Source organism: Trachinotus anak, unplaced genomic scaffold (genome assembly GCF_046630095.1).
Source record: "Trachinotus anak isolate AG129_WGS33_773 ecotype Australia unplaced genomic scaffold, CSIRO_AGI_Tana_v1 ptg000014l, whole genome shotgun sequence".
Classification (NCBI taxonomy): domain Eukaryota; kingdom Metazoa; phylum Chordata; class Actinopteri; order Carangiformes; family Carangidae; genus Trachinotus; species Trachinotus anak.
The window spans coordinates 18542935-18568711 of NW_027273865.1; the positions used below are offsets into that span (position 1 = coordinate 18542935).

Genomic DNA, 25777 nt, shown 5'->3' on the forward strand with positions numbered 1-25777 from the left:
ATTAATCATTTTCTTAATTGATCACTGACCAAATCTTTCCTTTTTTTGTCCTTCTCCTTCCATTTGATTCTGTCTCTCTGCTGGATTTATTTTCTATGCATTTTATATAATAATTCACAGAACCATAATTGCATTGGGAGATTATCATTGAAATTCAGTTACCTAAATACATCAAGTAATTTCTGACACAGACAAATATATATATACACACACACACACACACACACACACCAAATATTCGTATTTTTAAGGAGTATAGAAAGTTTCAACAAAATTAGAATATAATCCTTCATCTTCACAACCACATTTGGAATAAAGCATTTTAACAATACAGTAACAATATTAATAGTACCATGAAAGAATTACATTTTCTTCCAGTGACACAATGTAGTTCTTGACTCCAGTCTTAACACTTTCCATTACCTCAAACCCTAACGTTAAACCTTTCAAACTGAGGTTCAACAGAAGTGCACTAACCTTAGAAACACCCTCACCTCCCTAAACTTCTGGCAGATAGCAGATAGTGGTACAACACCCCACCCCATCCCTTCTCCCACTCACCCACACACTTTGTTCAGGCTAGTTTAGGCATACAGTGTATTTCAGATTTTGGCAACTTTGTTGATTTCCCCTGGGCTTCAGACAACAGATGCCTGATTTGATATGTGACAGGGGAATAGAAACAAATCTGTCAAGGCAGAAGAGAGAGAGCGAGACATAGGCACAAAAAAGTTATAGATACAGAGACAAAAATATTCACGAGAAAATGAAAGAGGGAGACAAGCAGGTAGGGGGAAAGGAAAGGAAAGGAAAGGAAAGAAAAGGAAAGGAAAACAGAGGTGAGGCTAAGGTAAGACAGAGGTAGGAAGAGAAGAGATTACTGTTGTTTCCCTTTTTATTATACACACATAGCAAAAAGTCATGTTCAGACAACCCATTCTATTCACTGTCATTCATTCAGGACGGACTCACTGAAGCAAACTATAGCTCAGAGAAGGTCACTGTGAGAAGGAAAGAGGAGGAGAAAGAAGAAGTGATGGAAACTAACAAAAAGCTCTGTCCTAATGGAAAAAAATGACGGTTCAAATTTGCTATAATGAATACTGTAATATTTCTTTTTCATATGATAGTTTCATTTTTTAGTATGCTAACTTCAGCAATGCGTATTGACCTTCAGGGCCTGTTCAAACTCACTCCATCATGGTTTGTCAAAGAGAAAATGTCTTCCTTGGAAAATGTGTCAAAACAATGGGGAAGAATTGTTTTGTAGCAGAAAAAAATACGTAGCATATGGACTTGTTGCATAAAAACATCACTTGGAGAAACAACTGTGGTTTAAGATTTTTCTGTTAAGTAAAGTCCACAAGGACCTACAGTGGCTCCAGACAGTCCACTTAACATTTTGAACATTTTATCGTGTTATAAATTTTATTTAAAGTGGATAAAATTGTCATTTTTACCCTCGGCAAGATCAGGGCAAACATATAAAACCATTTTAAAGCTTTGAGTGTTCCCAGAAACAAAGTGGCCTCAATAATTGTGAAATGTACGAAATTTTTAACCACCAGGACTGTTCCTAGAGTTGGTCGTCCAGCCAAACTGAGTAACTGGACAAAAAGGGCCTGGGTCAGGGACAGTCACTCTAAGAGAGTTTCAGAAGTCCTCTGCAGAGATGGGAGAACCTGCTGTAAGAAGGACCACATCACTCTCATTAATCAGGCCTTCATTAAAGAGAAGCTAGACAGAACCTTCTTTGAGTAAAAGGCACGTTGCAGCCTGCTTGGAGTTTGCCAAATGGCATTTAAAGGACTTTAAAAATTCTCTGGTCTGATGAGACAAGAATTTAACCCTTTAGGCAGAACTCCAAATGTCTCTGGCAAACACTAAGTACTGCTTAGAACACCAACCCTACAGTGAAGCACAGTGGTGGCAGCATCAGTCTATGGAGATACTTGTTAGTGGCAGGGTCAGATTGGAGGAAAGGATAAATGCAGAGAATGCAGCTCAACTCCTCCTTCCCACGCTCTCTCTCCCTCACAAACACAATGATAATGGATCCGTCTTTCTTATTGCATGAAAACAACAATGCATACATGTTTATCTGCATACAGACTGAGGAAGTGAGATCCAATCACAAGTTGTCACTGGAGATGCATGAGGGGATGCATGTTTATGCCAATGTCTGACCAGGGCCGAAGAGATTACAGTTGAATCTAAAAACATTTTTCCAATTTGTCATTACTGATTATTGAGTGTAGATTGATGGGCAAAATTAAATCTACAAGTGTGCAAAAAGTGACAGGCTCTGAATACTTTGTGAAGCAAATGATCAAATGCAGTGAAGGAGGCAACACATTGGAAAATATCCCATTCATATTGTTTTCATCATTGAATTAATTCACTTTCAATTAATGGCAGTGTGGAGTAGATACAGATAGAAAGAGGGAGGTCAGGGAGCCACAAAATAAGCAGTAATTAGCCAAGGCGTAGATAAAAACAGAGGAGAAAGAAGAAAGTAAAACATGGAGGGAAAAATAAATGAAAGATAAACACCGTGACTTCACTAATGACTATATTCCAATAAATAATAATTTTCTTCCTATGGCACATCACAATCTCTCACACTAAGAGTGTATATATTTTGATCAGCATATCTCCAGTGGAAAATGAAATGACGCCTTACCTGCTAAGGTATAATTGGAAATATTTCATTGTTATGCACAAAAGCAGTGTATTAAACTCCCATTAAAAGTTTGTTGTTTCTTGCTGACTTTGACTTGGTAAATGAATCAACATGGAAATCCCAAGGACAGCTCACAGGAAAATGCCACTGCTATCACTGCCAAAAAGTTGAAAAGCGATACCATAAATGGTATTTCAAATTTGTTTTGAATTTTCATTCACTGTATGTTACACAGTTCTGTTGTACAGGGCATGGCAATGACCTTGCATTTCCATTTCGACATTGGCAGACTCTTCATAAATAATGTGAGCTTGAAATGCAGCTGGCCTTTTTTAAGTTGAGTTTTAATTATATTACGACATTTTGTGCATTCGGAATGAAAACAAACAAATAGCACAATTTGCTGTTTGTATTTACACTCGAGCCATGACAGGATCACCCTCTTCACTTTACCAACAAATTTACTGAGGAAAAATAAGTGAAAGAAAGCAGGGGAAGAGGTGAAGAGGGAGATGAAGAGTGAACACAGATTTGAATTGAGATGGAGGGACGGCAGAGAAGGAAACAGAAGGAGGGCACAAGGGATGAGTGCAGATTACAGACATTATTCTGGCACACCTACTTCCAAGGTGCATGGAGAAGCCAGAAAGTCTGAAGAGGTAAAAACTCAAGTAACACTTGAAGTATAAAGAGCAACTTTATTGTCAGACCAATGGGTGGCGGCTTTTGGCCTTCGTCATAGACCCGGATAAAAGATGGAGCAAGCGACAGACAATGAGTCTTATGGGAGAAACGCCAGAAGTGGAGAGGTTAAAGACGTCGAAATCCACAGAGATGAGACAGGATTGAGACAGAAAGAGGGAGATAAAGTGACACAGATATGATCTCTGGGGGAGACATAGAAATGACTGACGTATAAGAAGAGAAAGGAGGCTCAAAAAGGAGACGGCAGTGTTCTGTAAGGTTGGATAAGCATGTGTTCTTGGTGAGGTCGAAAAAGAAGAAGAGCAACAATGTTTGAGGTGAAGAAGAGAGTTGAGCAGCAGAGACAGAAACAGAGCAGGAGAGGCAGAGGAATAATGTCAGGCGGAAAGAGTTAGAGAGAGATTCAGACGCTGTATATTCTGCCTATTCCTCCAGGTCTGGCCTCATCACTTTTTATTGCTTCACACATAAAAGTGTCATCTCCCATATTCAGCACAGCGGACATTGTAATAAACGGACACCTGCTGAGGTAATACACCACCAATGTAACATTACTCTCTCTCTCCCTGTCTCTCTTATTTCTGCTTTATCTTCATCACCATGGTGGCCTTCTGGTCTCTCGCTCCCTGATCCTCTCTTTTAACGCCTCTGCTTTTCCAACCCTGTCTCTGTCATTTTCCTTTTCTCTCAGTGCTCCCTCAGTCTCTCGGTTTCTACATTCAAAGGCCTCTGTGCCAAAGCCGAGTGCTTTAACAGATTTTCAAAGGCAATGTCCCTGCCTGGGAACAGGCTGTAAGGTGAGTTTGAAGTTAAGTAGTGTAATTATTTGGCAAAGTCATTTTAATTTCAAATCAGACAAATAAATCAACAGCTAAAGGAGAGTCAGGTCTATCTTAATACTATACTCCATATGGCATGTGACTATTATATACATATAGTAAAATCACAGTGGATGCCAAAGTGGATCAGTGTAATAATTAATGGAGACAAAATGTATATTTTCTCTTCACCCCCTTGTGTAAAGACATGTTCAGATGTTCATCTGTTGCTACATATGGCATATACAGAATATATAATTATATATACTGTCCTAATATTCAGCTTTAAAAAAATGATGATTTTACTTCTGTATGGTGAAAATACTGTAATTGACAAACTATCTGGGATTGAATCAATTTAAATCAAGTCACACCTCATCAACATTTGACACAGTATAATCTCTAATACCAACTCACCACTTTCGGTATTTGTACAAACACACACACCACACACTCTTGTCTGCACACATGCAAACACACAGCCATTAATGGACAATATTGTGTAACCTAATGATGGGCCAGTGGCTTAGAGACAGTAGTCAGAGCTATTCCCTGCTTTACACGATGGCAATAATTATACTGCTTGGGCTTGCACGCACACACACGCACATGCACACACACACAACCAGCCTGCCTGTTTGACAGCAGGGATTAGAAAGGAGAGGTGCAACTAATGCCCAGTAACGAGACATCCAGCTTATCGCCCACAGAATCGTGTGTGTTTGTGTGTGTGTGTGTGTGTATCAGAGAAAGAGAGAGAGAGTACCAGACGGATCCACAGTAAATTAACTGCATGTTATTCTGGACTTTAATGAGCCTCCCACATCTCATTGGTGCCACATATCTCCACTAGTTCTCTCTCATTTTCTGTCTCTCTGGTTCTCTCAGTGTTTTACCCACATTCAAATTAAGTACGTGCTTTAATTGCATGAATGGTTGTTCGCCATTGTTGCAAATATGACACAACAGATAAACAAACACTGCAATACTGATTAACCTAATAATAAATAACAATAAGTCAAATAGAAAATGTACATGCATACCTGTAACTATGAATGTGTACTCAATAACTTAGATGTAAACTCATGTAGATATAATGAATACATCCATGTACACAGTGTACATGCTACACACATGGATTTACAAGGGTATCATTAGACAGATGTTTCTGCCCGAACTGATTGGGGGATGAAGTAATCTGCAGATATTTGTGGTTTTGTCTGCATCACCGACCACAGAACTCTGTATATTCACAGCCTAGCTCATTTTTTGATATTTTTTCAGCCAACTGTAGGAAGTATATTTCTCTGATCTGTTTATATTCTGAGCAGGAGAGTAAAATGCTGCATGTCCTCTGTGTATCCTAATTAATAACCTTAGAAAGCTCTGTTCAATGGGCATGTTTTTGCTGTGGCAGCAAATTTCTATGGCCAAACTGCACTCATGGAATTTGTGCATGATTAAAGATTCATATGTAACATTCAGAAAACACTTTCTCACACTGGCATGCATAGTCACACTTGGCAGGCACAAGCGAGCATCCTGGGCATCAGCCAAAACAGTGACACGATGGTCGGACTGGGAAAGAAATCTAGCCCTGTGTGGCACTCAGATCGTGCCAAATTAAGGACTAGAAGAAGAGGAGAAAAGGAAGGAACAGTCTACAATTCCATCGCCACCAGACCACAGAATGAATGTCGTCTGGCATTGCCATCAATGCACACAAGGCAATCACAGTGCAGACTGTTCTTGTCTGTGGTTCCCCGATGGTGGAACAAGCTACTAAATGCCATCAGAGCAGTGGCATGCTCCTGTTAAAGACTCATCTCTTCCGAGAGAACCTGCTCTCCTAACAGCTCTAATACACTAAGATGCCTAACTAGCAGTTAATATAAACTTTTGGTGCACTTCTTTACCTCACCTTCTCGTGCTTCCCCTTATTAAATTGATTTAGTACTTAGTACTTACACCAAGGTCTCCTGCTGCACTGAAGCTTTAGTGTTGTCCCTCACTTGTAAGTCACTTTAGATAAAAGCACCTGCCAAATGAGTATATGTAGGCTAAATGTAAATGTACCAGGGACTGCAGATGAGGGATCAGAGGTGAAGTAATGGCATGGCACAGCGGCAGCATGACGACTACTTTTTTAAGTTATGTTACAATTTGTTCACACGTTGGCATTAGAAAAGCAATTACTACATACTACTTGATATTCTCATGGATTTCCATCACATAAACTGATCGATGTCAGTGAGACGTTTAGGTGATTACATGTACATTTCTATTTCTAATTTGTCATATTTATTGTACACTGTCATGTGTTTTAATTTTATTTTATTTTGACAGTATGTATCACCAAACTGTTAATCTTGTCCATTTCTGTGGGCTTTGTAACTGAGATAAAGTTGGGTGTAGCTGGTTTCTATGAGCCAGCTTTTGAGTCATTCTCTTCCTTTTGAAGTTCCCATATAAAAGTTTTATGTTCCATAAGAGTCTGGATCACTTTAGGACGAGTGATTAAAGAATTTAATGGAACTCTTTAGCATTTGTAGTAGAAACAGATAGGTTCTGGTTTGTCCTGTTTGTAATCTGAACATGTCTTTATACAAGGAGGTGAAGTGAATATAAACATTTTGTGTCCATTAATTATTACCCTGATCCACTTTGGCATCCACCGTAGGTTTTACTATGACTTTATTCCATATCTCAGGAGAGCAACCGCCTCTAAGCACCATACTGAACAGCGTGAGAATGTCTTCTCTCAGTCTGGGGCTCCCGTGTGGTTCAGCATCTTTGTTCTAGTGACATCTAGTCCTCTAGGTTTTCTCCTTTTCAGAGATTTGCGAGCATTTTCTGAGGTCTGACACGGTAATTGTAATATCCGGAGGATAATTTCTGTCCTTGTGTTCAGTTTCTGTTTCTTCATTTGCTCAGCAGGTGTGGGTATTGGTGTGATGAGATTCTAGATAATTTTTCATATTGAAATGGGACCTTGTTATATCTGTAGTGTTGCCCGCTGATAAGAAAGGTTTTGTGGTTTTGGTTTAATGCAAGAGTAAGCTCAGGTGTTATCTTTTATTTAAGCACTCCTGGTGTAAACTCCTTTCTGTCAGCTCTGTATTCCTTGTTATTTTCTCCCTTTGATGACCCTTTGATAGGGCTTTCTTCTGAAAGCGGCTTACTGCGGCACTAGCTGGGGTTACACTGTCTGTGTGCTACTTGAATTTGAGGGGCAGGAAACTGAAGATCGTTAATGTTGACAGTTTTTGGAGCAGATTCATATTCTGACTTATACCAATAATGTGTCACTTGCAATATACTTTTGGCTTTTACACAGTTCAATAACATGAGTCACACTGTTGTTGCATGGCATAACTTTGTCTGTGATAGGTACATGGACATGATGACATGTGTCTGAATGTCACCATCTGAGCTGAAATTTTCTCCTTCACTCCCTGTTCAAAACCATAAATTTCCAATCTATGAAATTGAACCCAGTGACTCAAAGTAAAGAATGTGAATGAAGTGAAACTGTCTTCATTATAGTAAAGGGACACAGATGGAGGCATGCATATAGTGCACAAGTGAACATCCTGATCTCTCTTTCTCTCGCAAACTTTCTCTCTCTCTCTCTCTCTCTCACATGCTCCCTCACTCTGTCTCTATCTTTCTGTGATTTTCCCGCTCTGTCTCCTGTGTTGCTATGGTAACAAGCTGTGTGCGGGGGCTGTGATGCGGCACACATCACACCCGTCTCACTGAGCTCACCGGAAGAGAGGGAAAGCGAGGGAGACAGAGACAAATGGGTGACGGTGTTTGGGTCTGTGTGTTTGCTGTTGAAGAAATCTTTACAAGTTGTAACAAATATCTGAATGATGAATACTTGTTGAAAAGAAATATAAAACGCCTTGCATAGAATTGAGAAGTGAGACCGCTGTATTCCTTTAGCATAAGTAATATAAGTATTTTTGTTATCAGTTTGAAATAGCAGCAAACAAAGAGATTTTTCACGGCGATGTAATCCGGAACTTGCTTGGGTTGAGGCTAAACCTGGCCACCACCTGCAGATCTGTCTGTCAAAAGCTTCTTGTATTACAGATAATTACATATTGAAGCCAACACATCACCTGACAGCTTCATAGGTTACCCCAGTTACCATTGTCTTAATCCTACTCTTTACCAAAGACTGTAAGAGGTCGGTACTTGGTGACATTCTATATGTAAAAAATAAGTAGGCACTTTGTATTAGCATATTATTAAACATAGAGTTAGGCTATAAACAAGAGGTGACCACTGACTGGGGAATCTGTCAGAATACAAAATGAAAGGTGAATACCACTTTGCCAAAGGGCCCTGGTTTTCTTCCACCCCTCTGTGAACAACCTCCTCAGCAGACACGAGACACACTCAATAACAGTGAAGTGGACTTCAGTGGACACCATCAGTCACCCAAGTTTCTGAGAGAAAAATCAAACTACTACTCCAATGTCAGATAAAGCTCATCCATCAGCACCCAACAGCTTTCCCTAAAGGATTTTAATTAGCAGACAGTGAACCTGTCTCACTCCCCCTCTTCTTCCTTTTTTTCTGCGGCTTCATCTTATCGCTACATCAAGGACAAACCGCTCTACATTGGCAGAGTAGAGGAAAACATAATGAGAAAAATTACGTTATCATTGCTTGCCTTTTCCTAAAAAGATATGACCCAAAGGGCCAACAAGCTTTTGGCTGGACAGCCTGTCATCATGCTCAAAGTACAATTGAAAAGACAGCTGCTTGAGAGGCAAGCTAACCGCATGTCATAACAATCTACAAGCCTAAAAAAAACAGTTTGCACCAGATGCACCATTACATGCTTAGCTTGGCTGCGTATGATCCTGAAACGTGTGTTTGGATTTACATGATTATGGTCAATTTCACACAGATCTCATACATCCTTATATTACTGGTACAAGCTACTTTAGTGCAACACAAAGCTCTATGTTTTGCATATGTATAGTATTTCTATGAGCAGAAGATATGACAGCTGAGCTTACTGAAGGCCGACATATTGTTCTGCCAAAAACATCCACCTTTTCAGTTTCTCTCTGCGTGAATGAGTTGTGGTTCATTTGGTACTCAAACAATGTCACATCAGAAGCCAGAACGAGTTTGTCCGTCAACAAATTTGTAAGAATGAGAGCCAAGGCAACCCATTTTAGTTCATATTTCATTAATTTTGATGACCCATTTCTTGCTGTTACCTATTAACACATTGGGCAATTGAACAAAATGCCTGTGGTGATGCTGGATACAAGCATCCATTTTACTTAACATGTCAAGAAAGAGCTGAGTTCCTGTAAGCTGAAAAATAAGACAAAGGAGGACAGTTATTGAAATAATGAGGATTAGTCACGTTCTGGCTCTCGGATCGTGTCATGTAATTTTTTTTCTTCAACTGCTCCCATTTTTCTGTGCTGTTCACACAAGAGCAGAAAAAACTATTTAAAAATGTGGTATCTGACAAAACACTACACAGTTTCAATTGCTCCATATTCACATCTTTTGTTTCACTAGAGGTCGGCTATTTCTCAGAGGCATCACAGTTCATATTTCTCTTAATTACCTTTGCCTGGTTCAGAGTCTGAGCTAAATTAAGGGCCAATTCATTTCCTGTCCGGGCACTTCGGGAGATAGCAGGGAAATTCTTTACAGATAGCCTTTCAAATGAGTGATGGATGAAATGCAAGTGTATAGAGGTTGAGAAAGAAAGCCTGAGGGGGGCTGACAATTATGGAAATAATGCAGAGAGATACAGAAAGTCAAGTGTGGGAATGAAAACAGTCAGAGGGAATAATGAGTAGTTGTGTCCTGATGGGATCTTTGTTGTTGATAATTAATCAAGTCAACTCAAAGAAAAAGTACAGTTAAATGAATGTTCATTAGCATATCTCAAAAATGAAACAGAAAAACAAAGGGGAAACCCTTCCTGTGTGGATTACTTTAACGATGACTACAAAAAAAATTTTGTGCATCGGTGTGTGTGTATTTGTGATTTGTGTGTGTGCGTGTGTGAGTGTCTTTCAGCATGCTGAGCCACTGGGCTGACGTAACAGTCGGTTTAATCCCATGGCGTAAATCTCAGAAAACGAGCAGCAAAAAGCCGAACTGAGAGCTCACAGCAGACTAACCGCACAAACAACAGAGATTGTTGTACCAACACACAGATCCATCAGTGCACATGTAAATTCACACAAGGACAGATACACAGTGTATTTGTGCTGGACAACCATCTTTCTACCTACCTTTCCTACTGTTACTGTCTCTCTGTTTATCTGTCTGTCTGTCTCCCCCTCCTATCCTCTCTAATTCCCAGCACTTTTCCCATTGGAGTGCTGTAAGAGGATAAGGCCATTCCCTGGGAGAGCAATAAGAGGATGAATATGTGTGTGTAGGTGTGTTCATGTGTCTGCTCATGCCAAGTGTGTTTGTGTGTGTGTGTGTGTGTGTGTTTGTGTGTATGCATGCATTTTTTTGCACATGTTGATCAGCCAATGTGTAACTGAATACAGGTGTGTTTATATATACAGCTGTATCGAAGTGAGAGTGTGTGTGTGTGTGTGTGTACATGCCCACAGGTCTGCCCTACATATGGAAAACCTCCTAATTCCCTGTCAAGAGTCTCCGAGAGTTGGAATACCATTAGAAATTCCTATGTGTTCTTCCTTTGTTCTTGAATCTCTCAATGTTTTCCTCCCTCTAACTGCACAACGATCACAAGCAGTCATTAATCAGCCTCTCTCTCACAGTAGGAACAAAGACAAGAAAGATGAAGGGGATGTGCAGCAGCAGAACTGCCTAATGATTTGATTTTTGGATTTTTTTTTTTTTTTTTTAAAGCAGCCACTCATATGCTGATGTACTAAGAAGGATGGTTAGTGTGGAACCAGAATAAATTGGTTTCACCATTCTTTTGAAGATCATATGATTGATGCAAACTCAAATTACAATTTATGAACTTCCTTATTCTTTAAATATTGTATCTAAACCAGAAACACTGTACATTTAATTGTGTAACCAACACAACATTTCCTTGTGAGTTAAAGTGATTATTATAATTACTGATCACTACTCATTCCTTGATTGAAAAAAAAAAAGAAATCTTCTCAAATATATAATTTTATTTTAAAATGAGTCTTTTTGCAGAGATATAATTATGCTTCTCACTCTTCAGTAAACGAATGGAAGGACAGGCAGGGAATTGGACAGCCCAGTAAAGCTGTTCTCATTTACATTTTTCTATTTCTGTTGTCAGACAACAGAAAAAGTTTGAAATTGTGACTGAAACGTGGCTCATTAAGACTACATGTTACTTCCAAGCAATTTCCAAGCTGTCATCTGACAAAAATCAACAAACACAGAAGTTAAAGACAAGATTTTTATGATAATTTTGATATATAATTGTAATTGCATTTAACTGTAAAATGATCATGCACAAAGAAAGTCATGTCAGCAAAGAATGTGGAGGGGGAGCCCAACCTCGCACTCGGGGCAATGCAGGTGACTCTCTTCTGGACAAAGCAGCTAAGGTTTGTCTAGAAAGTCACTTGATTTGACACTAAATGCTTTTTGAAATAAAGTCAGTAAAGCTCTCTGAAAAGTCAGAGGATCTCTTGATAAAGGTGCTTAAGTTGGCAACACTGTGTGTTCGCACCAAATCATTTTGAGAGAGTAACTCACAATGAGGAAACCAACACCTGGCTGGCCAACTAATGGTGTAACTTTATCTCTCAGTCAGTCAGTCAGTCAGTCAGTCAGCGACACTCACGTTTATAGGACTGGCCCTGCATTTGCAGTCCAGCCCAAAAGCTCCTTCTTACTGAATATCTGTTTCAAGTATAGCTTTAAAACAAATTATTTGACAAATATATCTGATGGTAAAAAAATAGGAAATTTCAGCTGTTGGTTGTCAGTTATTTATCTTGCTTTATCCCGCTGTACCCCAGTGCTGGTGAAGTTTAATTCTGTTGCTAAAAATATCCTGCCCAATTTGCCATGTACCACTAGCACAAGGTCAGTGCAGCTTTAGATTCACCACAGGGTTTTGTACGATGTATGATGTACTCCTATAAGTGACCTCAAGACAAAACAATTCATGGCTAAAATCCGACTGTAGGCACCGACCTAGAGGGAATGGACAGAACAACAGCAACACCTTATACAACAGCTTCAATTAGGCTCTAAAAGAGAGTCCCTTTTATATATGTATGAGACCGCAAACTGCTGTGTAAAACGACAGGTGCTCCTGTTACTGTTTCAATCCCTATTACATATAACAATATGAATACAACTTTTGCATGAAATGCTCTGCTGTACCATCAGACTTAAAGAAATATGCACTCTGCTGTCATCTTCTAAGTAAAATCCCACACTAGACTTTTTATGTCTTTTCAAGCAGTTAAGATTTGAGAAACTAAGATTGTGTCTTTGATTGTGAGGAAGATAAAAACTCCCTCTTGTGTTTTTATTGCAGTTTTTGCAGTATTTCCACATGTTTATATCTTTTGTTGTCTCTTTTACTCTCTTTATTATCTCTACTAAGGTGAAAATACAGCTGCAATTCTTAAACAATGAAACAATGAATGTTTAAACTTAAAGTTTTTCTTGTAGTTGCGTTGTCACGTATTAAGACAATACGACATAAGACAATAAGACAACACTTCTGTACTGTATATGGCTGAAGAATCTCAGCAACAGGAGAGCTGTTCATCTCTGGGTGTCTTTATACTCTACCTAACGAACATTCATGAGCAGACCTTCCTATCAAGATAAACACAGAGACCAGAAAGGAAACAATGAAAAAGTAGAGGCACAGAGAAAGAGAAAAAAAAAAAGTATCAAAACGGCAGGTGAATGTGGAGAAGGAGAAGGAGGCAGGGCAAAAGAAAGAGACAGGTAGTGACAGAGAGACAGAAAGAGTGGAAGACCTGTGAGTTGAATAAAGAATTCTTTGATATTGAGCAGTTTCACTTCAGCAAGCTTTTGATCGGCCGTCTTGGAGGACTTCACCCAAACTGACAACAGAAAATGAAAGTCAAGGTAGAGTTTCATTGGGGTTTAAAATGTGAAGACATAAACCTACTGGCAGTTCATTGATATGCACGTGACACTTTTGACACAAAGGAAGAAACAGATCCAAGGTACTTTGCTTCATGAATTCCTTCCTTTGTCAAAATCATGGAAAAAGGGATTGATGTTGTACAACAAAAGAATGTCAATGACAATGATAAAAACAGTATTTTCTAAAAAAAAAACAAAAAACAAAAAACATTAACTCTAATGAAAGGTGTTGGCCCTTTTTTCTGACACATTACTTCATATATTTGTGTATTTGTCAAATATTTCATTTAAGCTGCCTTTAACAAACCCAAACTGCCATGAGCCCTAGACCACTGTGGGTTAAACACCAAAGTGTCACAACTAGAAGACAGGTGATAAATTAAAGAAAAAACCTGGATAAATGAGTGGAGAAACAGCAAATGCAGACGCTTCCAGCCCGGTGCACTGCATGGTACATGGTTCAATTAAACAATTAACATCCATTCATGGTCTATAGCATCATGTCTCAAAAAATGCTGAGTAGGCCTTGATGATTCTGATTTACATGTTACAATAGCAGCTATAACACCAAGAAGATTTGAGTCATTAGCATAGCTGTCTAATCTTATATGTTTAAACCCAGTTTAAACACATGCCGACTGTTTACTCACATTTCAGCAACAGTGTCAAGAACATGCAGCATGTGTGTGCATGCATGTACTGTATGTGTGCTCAGTTGAGCACGCACATTAATACACGTTAAAAACTTTTTCTCTTAATCTCCTCCGTCTCCTTCTATCCCTCTTTTTTTTATCCATCCATAATTACATATTTCCCTGTGTTTAATTACCAGCAGTCTTTTATTACAAAGCTATGAAAAGAAAGAACCAAATTAATTTCCATAATTTCAACAATTAAATGACACGACACAGCTCTTATTCTAAGAGTAAATTAACATGATACTAACAAACATTACACGGCTCCATGTCTGCACACAGACTGGAACAGACCCTGTTTGTGTGTGCGTGTACAGTATGTGTGCGTGTGTGTCTCAACACCTCTGTGTGCCCGTGTAAATGTGCCTTTGCATGTGCAGATACATCCCAAATGCAGCAGTGATGCGTAAATTATGCTCCTACTGTGAGCGATTTGCTTTTCATGTCTGACAAGAAATCTTTTATTACCATGCTATATGAATGCCACACACATACACACACACTAAACCTGTCTTCTCTGCTGTCTGCTCTGCCCTAAACTGCTAATCTCCCCTCTCTTCACTCATCTTCTTCCTTCTTTCCCATTCCACTCCTTTCTGCATTTTCCCCCTCTTCACTCGGTTTCCCTCCTCTGCCCCCACCAAGTCTTTGATCTCCTCTCACTCACTGCAGGTGCACAATCCACTAAAAATCAATTTGAACACGGGCTGATTTCAGACATCTTGGGCCACTCAGATGTTTTGCCGGGAAACGTCATCCAATTTCTGTCTTTCAAATTTCTCTCAATGTAAAACCACAAGGACGCGCTGCCTTAAGAGACAGCTGTGGTGTGAAGTGGTACACTGCAGGGGTTTGACCTCTGTTAAATGATAAGTTCAGGGTCTCTGTTCTCAAACATCACACTCGCAGATTCAGAGAGTGACACACTGACAGAGAGAGTGAGAAACAACGAGATTAAGTCACAAATGAGAGGGGGGAAAGGGTAGAGGAACAGACTGATAAGGAAGGAGAGTTACAAGAGATGAGAGGACAGTGAGGTCATAGAAAATCAGCACAGATACATTCGGGTTCTGATCTGACGGTCACTGAAATGGCCATTACCATTATCAATAAGCTTTTCCTGACGCTCTCAATCTGTTTAGCTATAGAAAAACCCAGGATACAGTTTTATTCACTGACAGTCACACACTCATATATAGATGCTCCCACGCATGCATATCGCCATTCACATAAACACATGCGCATGCGCCACATATCACCCCAGCTGCTATGCTGGATTCATCCAAATATGGTAGGGGATATTTCCATGGCAACAGCAGGCAGAAGGGGTGCAGACTTGTGCGGGATGATCTCCAGAGAGAGGCTGCTTTTTGACTTTCGATTCAAACTATTCTCTTTCAGTTCATTCAACAGTATAGTGACTTCTTCAACACAGCCCCAAAAAAAAAAAAAACCCTCTTTTGAAAGCTACCACAGACAATTCAGCCTTGGTTAAATATTAGCTTCCATGGCAATTCAACTACACTGCTTGCACTGTAACGTTTGCAAAACTTGCATACATTTTTAGTTTTTAACCTATTATGAAGTGGTAGCCTTTGTATTTGTACTTTCCAACCAATGCTTTAACTGGTTTCTGTTTTTTAGCTAATTGGGTCTCCCCAGGGATATGTAAAGTGGAGAGAGTGTTTTCCTGTAATCTGTTGTGGAACAGCTGCAAATGACAAAACACAGCCATTTATAAATAGCACTGATGAAGAGGACACACAGTAACAGGTAGATTGCTTGAGAGGGAAACAAATCTCAAACTGTAATGACTGACCATAAAACACAGCGATGTTGCTGCTGTGAAGTCAGCCATATGATAAGTCATAGCTGTTATCACTGGCTGCCCTGCATGGTCTGGGTGGAAATTTATTGCGAGGAGGGACACTGTATCAGTGCATTTTGTGTGAACATGTGTGTGTGTGTGTGTGTGTGTGTGTGTGTGTCTTTATACACAGTACAAGAAAAATCTGCAATCTACAGTATGCTTTACTTTGTGGAACGAATGTAGAGATGAGACAGCTGGAATTACACACACACACACACACACACACACATACACATACACACACACACACATACACACACACACACAAACATACAATCTGCAGTCATTCTGTAATATGTCATTTAGAGGAGTTAGGATTTGTGAAGCTTTTTTTAGACCAACAACAACAAACATCATTTGGCCATATTTGCAACAGGGCCATGCCAAAGAGGCATAATCGAAATCTGCATGTTTGGACTTATGTAATATGTATTTCATGAGGTAGCTCTTATGTATGGCTGCAAAATATGGGAGGAAGGAATGTAACATTTAGAAGTGGTGGCTGAAACAAATTTATATGTGTCTCATCTGTATCATTAATACAACCTCATCTGAATTTCAGAAGGGAGATGTTTCACTTGAGGACAGACAGAAGAGGCAGATTTAGAGAACAACAAATGACATGAGAGCTTGTGCATTTGTGCTTGACGGTGTGTCTCTGTGTGTGTGTGTGTGTGTGTGTGTGTGTGTGTGTGTGTGTGTGTGTGTGCGAGTGAGTAAGTGCAGGGTGTGTTCGTGTGTCCCATGTGACTATAGATATTTATCTCAGCCCAGCTATTCATTAATGGGTCTGTAGCCTGCTGGCACCACAAGGAATTATAGGACAGAGGCAATCGATACATTCAGGCTCCAAATCCAGACTGCGTGTGTGCCTGTGTGTGCAAGTGACATAGTTTTCTTGTGAGGTGGTAGTTAGCCCGAGGACCTGATGTGGGTTTTTAGGATTATTTCTAGAAGAACATAAAAAAATCTAAAACCAGAAATGCACTGAAACTGAGTGACTGCTGAGGCTTTTTAAAACTGACAAAATGTAGTGGGCAATTTAGTGCAAATAGCATAACCTCTAAGCCTTCACTGCACTACATAAACCTTGGTTTATGTGTTATATTAATGTTGATGTAGTATTATGTGAATGTTATATAAATATTTTTATAAATGTTATAAATGTTATATAAAATTGTCATCAACTGTGGGTCCATTTGCATCACTTGTAAATGCACAATATCTTATAAAAATGTATTTACAGAACAAAGTTGTTGAATTGATCAGTACATTAGACGTAAAATATTCATAATTGCAAAACTGTGAACAGTGCAGCTAGTCTTTGTCATGTCGGAGCCCAGCCCAGAAGGAGCACAAACTTAGATTCAGAGGACATGAGTTAAGGGTGAGAGGGCAAGAGGTGCTACCAATGTCAACATGAATGTTACCTGTTATCAAATGTGTATCAGGAGCAGGGAGATGAGGCCCTATCAGGGAGGACCCATTCAGACTTATAGTAGAAGAGGGTTTATGCTCTGTCACTGCATCAGTCTGAAAGGTTTATAAGTGATTTTTCTCAAAGCGCAGTCATAAAGTGAGGATGGAGGATATATTATTACAGTCACAAACATCTACTCACAAACTGAGCATTAATCAGACAGTGATTTGTCCAACTCAAAGAAATGAGAAGCCACAACAACACAATGTGTTCATTGGAAATTCTTGTGTGCCAGGCAGCAACACAGCCCATCTCAAACAGTAAAAATACAGTCTTGAGCTCTTGCGGTATTTCAGCCTGATCTATTAAAGACTATGGTTATCTGCCTCAGGTAACTGAATAATGTGCTTCATCATCATTTGTGAGCTCTTGTGGTAATGTAATTAACCTGGTGTTAAACGAGTGTCGGCCCAATTGGACTGATAAGAAGTTCCTTTCATGGACCACCAGTGAGCAGGGCACCCACCCGTGACCATCTCCAATTTAAAGCTACGGTCCATCTATGATACTCACACTCACAAGGGCTGATATTCAATTAACCGACCTAATCGAAACCGACTGGCCAGAGAGAGAGGACTACAGGATGTGCTGCAAAAAGAAAAAAACGTTTTAGTAAGCCATTAAGTTCTATATTCAGCTTCAGAAAACAGTTTTCTTTTTTAAAAAAAATGTGGAAAGCCAAATGGTGTGAGAGCTTCAGCAAATCTAAATGCAGTTTTACTTAATACAAAAAATTTTAATGGGAAAAGTGACCATACAGAAATGTGAGAGACTGGTATCAAGATAATTTCAGAGAAATGTTGGAACAAGTTGATTTGATTTGGCAGTTGTGTCAGCTAACATTCCTGGATAACATCACAGATTGAATACCGTGTAACATTTGATTTGGCTGAAGTTGTTAAAATGGAAATACTTTCATCTGTAAGAAGGGGAACAAACTGCTCTGACTGTGGCAAATTTCAGAACCAGCGTGCATGTCTCATAACTGGCTTTTTTATTTATTTATTTTTTAATCAAAGTATTGTCTTTCCCTCCTCCATCTTATTTGGGAATTTGAGAATCCCTTCAGTGGTTGTCACTGCTAATTTCACTGTTGTCCTGGGGAGGAGTTGGACAGACACAGGCTTCATCAGCTGTTACATGTAACAGGGTCAATCACACAGGAGGAATGTGTCTAACTGAGTCAAATATACATTGGTAATATGTAGTTTTAGAATTACACAAAATGCATGTGGGTAGTTATGAGCTGACTTGCTGGGCCTCCAGGGTCAATATGTGGAACATTGGAGACTCATTTTCTGTACCCATATCTTCATTTCTGTGGGGTCTCCTGCCTTTACCTTTCCCTCCATGGGAAAGGGTCAGCAACATTGTGGTTATTCTGCTAAATTATGTTCATATGATTATCGTACATGCTAGCTTAAATTTATTGTGTCTTATCTCAACATATCCCTGTGTCATTTAATTTGTGTAGGAGCTCAAGTTACATAATCACGACTGACCAGAGGATTTGGTTATTTACGTCTTTGTCAGAACAAACAGAGATGGCATTCAAATGTTCCATGCTGGTACTCTCGATAAGCAAAAAGACAGAGAATGACAAACCAGTAGTGCAGTGACAAGGATGACTGGCCTCCAACCAAAACCACAGACTGGGTTTACTGGAATGCACAGAATCTCTGTTAGATTTACAGCTGTCCCTGCTGAGAAACAAACACCAGGTTTCTGAAGCGGTGAATGAGATTCTTGTGCTCTTCTCACTCTAATTTTATTTCCTGCCTGACTTTCATCCACTTCAACACACTCATATCTGGAAGCTTCCCTGGTCTCTTACTGCTAACCATTGAGCAGCCCCAGACTGGACCAGTTGGAGGTTAAGTGCTTTGCTCAAAGGCACATTTACAGCAGTTGTTAGAGGAGGGCAGAGGACTGTTGAAAGCTTCTCCTCAGTTCTGTAGCTTTGGGCCAGCACTCAAAACTGATGTGTTGCCATGTAGAATTATTTGAACAGACACTATCCATCAAAGCCTTTGTATTACAAATAGTCACAGTTTAAAAAAAAACTTAATCCATGACAGGATATCAAAGTTATGAATGTATCTCATCCATCCCTTTGATTCTACCAGAAGAGGATTTCTCTCTGTTTTATCATCTTTCTCTCTCTGCTTCTACTTTTATCTCTAATGGTAAATTAAACCCAGCTAACAAGACACACAGCATATTCAACTCTGATATGGTTCAAGATGTTACCTCACTCTCAGCAGGACGATGACAATGATGATGATGATGATGCAGATGATGATGATGTAAGATGAGTATGATGATAATGAGCATCATGGTGGTGATGACAACAAAAATGATGCTGGCAACGATTTGGTTACACAGTGCAGATCACTGGGGGAAGAGTAGAACAGAATTGAATAGAATTATATTTGTTGCATTTTGATGGTAATCACATGATAATGCTTCCAATCTATTCAAAGTCTATTTTGTTCTCTGCACATTGGCTGGCATAGGTGCTAAAATCATTATTCATCTTATGTTAATTACACAGTTGGCATGGCAACCAAAACTCAAGGGGCCTAGAAGCAACTTCCATATACACACATGTATACATGCAATACACGCATGCACGCACACACACAAATACACATGCATAGATGTAGATAAAAATCCATTTGGAAGGTTATTTTTGCAAGTGAATTGTAGGTGGAATTCATATAAGTGAGAACAGAGCTTAACGTGAAAACCACCTCCAAAACTCAAAATTGTGTGTTTTTGTGAACACATAAAGGGCGACAAAGTCTCCTGCTGTAAAGATTAGATGTATATTCTATTTTGGAAGTAATTAATACCAATCAGTATGCCTCTCTATGTTTGTGATCCCAGGGGTGCTGCTCTACCATTTTACACAGGCTGGAAAAAAAAGCCACTGACGAGACACAATAATTTCTATGTTAATGTCGGAATTAATTTTATTTTTTTAAAAAGAGTTTCTAAAACAAGCAGACTTATTAAATACAAGTTAGAAACCATCAGGCTAGCCAATAAACTTTGCTGATGGGTCAGTGGTAATTTCAGGTCCTGGCTGCACTACTGTACTGTACAGAATACCAGCGTTTCCTGCAGTCGTTCATAGCAGAAGCAGGCCAGAATTACTGAATTAATTTTCCACTAGCATCAAAAGAAATAAATGCACATTTAAAGATGAACAGTTTAGTAATTAAATTGATCACAAAAGTGAGTGTCTGTATCTATCAAACACAGTTAAGCTAATTACAGTGATTGGTCTATTAGACTCTATCATTCTGTTCATTAATGGTAAATCACAAATGTGTCACAAAATTACAAGCTAACAAAGACTTATTTTCAAGTTTCTTGATTCAGGAAATGTTAGAGGCAAACGGCTCAATCAGTCACAATGATCTAGGGATGTGTGCAGAATAACGCGGGACAACACAAGCAGCACTGCTAGTCAAACACCAGGATGAAGTTACTTATAATAATCACTAGCTGGATACACATTTTATGCAAATAACTAGGTTGAAATTAGTTTGAAGTAGATATTTACCAGCTCGGCTCTTATTTTAATGTTAATAGCTTTGTGTTTACAATCATTACTGGCTCTCAGAGGGTTATTTTAGCAAGGAGCATAGAGCCACAGCTTTGCCTCTCCATCTTCTCTCAAAAACATTCAGTGATATCCCCATGGATCACATAGTTTGAATATAACTGCTGGACTATATATCATTGAACACATTAAATGCCAGGACTGCTCCCAACCAAAGATTTTTGTAGACAACCAGTAGTTTGTTCAAAGAAGGAAGTTCATTAGTCAACTAGTCATAACACATTTATATTAATTTAATCATTTAATTATATTTTTCTGGTAGGCATCAGAAAATGGTTTGAATTCAGGGCTGAGAAAGAATGTTACAGTAATATTGTTAACACTGTGTTATATAACAGAAAATAATTAAAATATACATTTTACAAGCACTCGCACAAAATGAGCTGCCTGTTAACAACATCTGCAAAAGCAGTATCAATTCTGAATAGCAGCAGACAGCAACAGCAAAGAGACTGAGCCTTTTGAAGATGTTTTTCAAAACATTACACAACTTATGAACTTGTAACACCAGAACAATATGAAGAGAAATGCACATTGTGCACAAATGCACAGACATACATTAAGTGTGGTCCTTAAATAAGCCTTTAAGTGCATATTTATCTTGGCTATCTCACATCAGAGTGAGTGACCATCCTAAATGGCTAACATTAGGCTACTTACATGTATCAAATAATAAGCCATGTTTGAGGTCAACAAAAGATAGGTGAATGTTTGGCTGCAGAGTTTGCATGTCACCTGCTTGGGGTAATCCTTTTTCCTTTTCTGCATATGTATTTACAATCCAATAAACACAGGGACCAGCCATATAAACAATGCCCAGTGTCCAACCAATCAAAACTTGGTTGACTACAACTCTTCTCATCTACTAATGTTTGGTTGAATATTGGGGGGCAGAGCTACAAAACAGATTTTTTCAAACTGATTTTTACTGACTGCAGTCATATTCAGACCCTACAGACTATGCAACACCCGCAGGCTCAGAGTAAACAGAGAAAATCAAGGATCCACTGAAACACCTCAATCACGCTATTTCAGTAAGTTGCAGGACACACAGGTGACCAGAGACCAGTGTTCTGTGGTGAAACCCCGTATCTCCAAGATCTATCAACACAAAAGAAATTAACTTTGTAGCTCCACTCACCTGCCGATGAGGAGGAACTCTCCTACCAGTCCCTGGCGCCTCATGGCCATGAGGATATTGCGGACAGTCATGCCTTCACAGAAACACGCCACCACCCTGGCCTTGGGCAAGTGGCCCCTCAGTCTCTCCAGCAGCCGGTCAAAGCTCTGCTCTCCAGCATTGCTCCAGATTTTGCCTGGTGAATGGACAAATGCAAACATGGTGTTTTTGTGTTTCTCTGTTTCTTAATGTCATTTTGCTCAAGTGTCAACCAGCTGGAAACCACAATGTAAAATGCAAGTCTTCCCATGAAAATAAAAGCCTAAAAACATGTCATTTTATTACCTGACCTTTATCATAAAATATGTATTCTTTCTGTATTTAGTGTGGGTCTGCAAGCTGAGACTGCAGTTAAATTCAAATTACCTTCAACACCACGGTGTCTGTATTGACAAAATTAGATGTAAGAGGTAGAAAATGGGCCAAAACTATCCCTGACAGCAGTGCTCTTCCTAATGCTCAGCAGCACTTTGCTATGGGCATAAAAATGCTGGCAGTTGTATATCTGCTTTTACTGCTTTTTTGTTTGAATCAACACTAAACTATACCCCTACTAAATCTCAATCCACTTTTTACTTGACTAGAAGTTTCTATGAAGCTTGAGATTTACTGTTATTGAAATTGCTGTGGTCGTCTTGACCTGAGTCTCTTACCAGAGTGGGCGATACAGATGCCCTCTTTGGCTGCCATGTCCTTGAACGCTTCCATCCCACTTTCACCATAGTTGCCTGGAAATTGAAGGAAATGGTATGGATGGGAGGTTTTTTTAATCAGTTCAATTTTGATTTTGTGAAAGATAGACAGATACATAGACAGACAGATCTAGACAATAATTTTTGGTGGGAAATGTGACAGTTAAGGAACCTGATCTCTACTGATGATCAAAACCATGCCCACTGCAGTAACCCCCCTGCTACTGCACTAATCATAAAAGCTCACATTTATGTCAGAGAAAGCGTCTCCCCACTGTGGCACCCGTTTCTTTCCAAGAGAAAGTGGGTGACCTGGAATTTATGCTAATGAAGGGTTGTACACACTGGCAAAGAATATGATAGGATTCCCCTCTTTAATTTCTGTTCCTCTCCCTTTTATCTCTTTTTCTTTTCTGTGTTAATAGAAGAAATGATCAAAAATGTCACTGTTCTCACCCTTTTTTTCCAGGGTTTGTCTCTTTCTTCACTTAATGAGATTGTTATCTCTAATGTTTCCTCCTTTTTTACTGTGTGTGTTATCAATAACAAAGTCCAGCCTAATTAGACATCATTGATCTGTTCTCTAATTGTGTTAATAAAGAGAAAGAAGAAGGGGTCAAGAGAGATAAAATATGAGGGAAATAGCACGAGGAAGGGACAGAGATGAGAAAAAGATGGCAAATTGCTGGTGGGAAAGGAGAGCATATGAGAAGAAAAGTAGAAAAGAGAGGGAGAGGAAATGTACAGAGAAAGCAGAAGAGGTCCCACAATCCCTGACCGCTGCTGAATCTCAGTGTGTATGTGTGTGCGTGTGTGTGTGTATCTATCAGGACAATGATGAGTGTGGTGGAGCGAAGTGTAAAGTCCTGTAATTAGTGTCTCAGTGAGAGGAGTGGGAGACAGATGGTACAGACCGTCCTTCCCCTGTGCACGCACAAACACACACACACACACTCTCTCTCTCTCTCTCTCTCTCTCTCTCACACACACACACACACACACACACAGAGTCATGCAAACACACACACATTCATACTGTTACCATCATCAAAATCGATAAAGCTTGTAACCTACTTCACTCTGGTCTCAACAGGGATTTATGTGTGAGACGTCTCTCTCTCTCTCTCTCTCTCTCTCTCTCTCTCATTCACTCAGTAAGCTTGTCATGCGTCTCTTCATCACCCTTTTTCAGTTTCTCCATGCTACTTAACATTACTAGTACATTCTCACACAAATACACTTGTGCTCTCATCCCTCCAAAGTAAAAACCCACGCACACACATTCATCATTTTCAGATAGGCTCCAACCAAAAACAAACAGTGGGATCCAGTGTGTCCTCTTTCCTTTACAACTGCACCCCAGATTAACTTGATTCTACAGGGTAGCTTCCAGCAACACTGACATCTTTGGCGAATTTGAAAAAATATTGAAGGGTATAATGCTGCACTGAATGGCCTCATCAGCTGTGACATGGACTGTGATCTAATACAGTACATAGAAATGTAAAGCAGAGGGAAGATGAACAGAAATTCTTACACTCAGGATTAATAGCTAATTATTACTCCATTCAAAGGCAAACCACAGAAAATCCCCCTCAAACTTCAGTTCTGTAGGTACAGTTCTGCACTTCAACTTGCTTCAACTTCACCTTACCACCTACTCTCTACTGCCTCAATCATGCCTTTCATCCACCCACTTCACTGCCTCTCTGTTGTCGCCTGGTGCCACCCCTCTCTGATTTCATTTTGGCTTGATTTCTCCCAAGCACAAACAGGCCCACACACACTTACACACAACTAGTAGCCATTAGCTCCATGGTGACCATCACATATTGGAGCAAAACACTTCATATACAGTACATCTACCACAAACTCCCTTCACACGTGTGGTAACCGTCCTTAGTTTCATCACCTCCCACTGAAAAAACCAACTGCGAGCTCCAGCATGACGCTCACACGTTCACAGCTTCTCCCTGTTGTCCTTATACTCTCTCTCTTTTGTCCATTTCACCTCTTGCTGCTCTTTCTTTCAGTCCTATATTTAAATCCATGTAATGATAAATGACAAAAAAGAACAAAAACAGCTGAAAGTAAAAATTTGAGAAAAACATGAAAGATAAAAAAGGACTGCGTGTTCCTTATGCCCCCCTAACATCTTCCTCTTTGATCTCTCCTACTCATCTTATTTTTCATCTGATTTATTACAATACATTACAACATGCAATCAAATGCAAAGCGGAAGGGTCCCTCGCCTCCTCCTCTAGCTACTTGCTTCTTCTACCCCTGTTTCTCAGCAGCAGGAAGACAGCCAGTACAATTTAAGCTGCAGAGACAGGTGGTTCTGTGTTATTTCTCCCCTTGTTTCCTTCCCTCCCCTCTCCCCCTCACCCCCATTACTCCTTCTCAATTACCATCCTCATCCTCTTGTCACTCTTATCAGCTCTATAACATGCAATTACATGTTCCCTGCCTTTCCCCTTTCTCCCTTTCTTGTGCGTTTCCTCTTTTTAACCCTGATCCCCTGCTGGCACAGCTTCACCCGCAACAACATGCGATACAATTTTTAACAATCTTAAGTGAAAGGGCATCTTCCTGCCCTCTCCTCTTATTCCTCATGACCCCCTTTTCTGTTTCTCTACAGCTTTTGTCAATCCACACCAATGGGACCACTGGCCCATATCACATCTGGAGTGTTATAACATGTGCAGCTGAATGGCAAGCACAGTAAAACCCTGGGGCAGACTGGCTCACTGACACTCACACTGTTGTCAAACACAGAGTTAAACAAGATTGCAGAATTACATGGCTGATACATGTCCAAAACCTTCAAACATTCAATTCTTTTCAAAAGTACTAGAAAGTGTTGTGTCTCAGCAGCTTTCAGCCCACATATTGAACAGTAATCTTACTGTAAGGCTTTGACC

The 25777-nt window shown here is 39.6% G+C and overlaps 1 protein-coding gene across 1 annotated transcript in view; it reads right to left on the reverse strand.

Annotated features, from left to right (window-relative positions):
• grm5b (glutamate receptor, metabotropic 5b) overlaps positions 1 to 25777 on the reverse strand; it is a 65636-nt gene that overhangs the window by 25962 nt on the left and 13897 nt on the right. The window contains exons 5-6 of the mRNA XM_071496722.1: positions 22815 to 22889; positions 22123 to 22297 (exon numbers count right to left, since the gene is read on the reverse strand). Coding sequence (XP_071352823.1) covers positions 22123 to 22297; positions 22815 to 22889 — 250 coding nt within the window. The remainder of the gene's footprint in view (positions 1 to 22122; positions 22298 to 22814; positions 22890 to 25777) is intronic.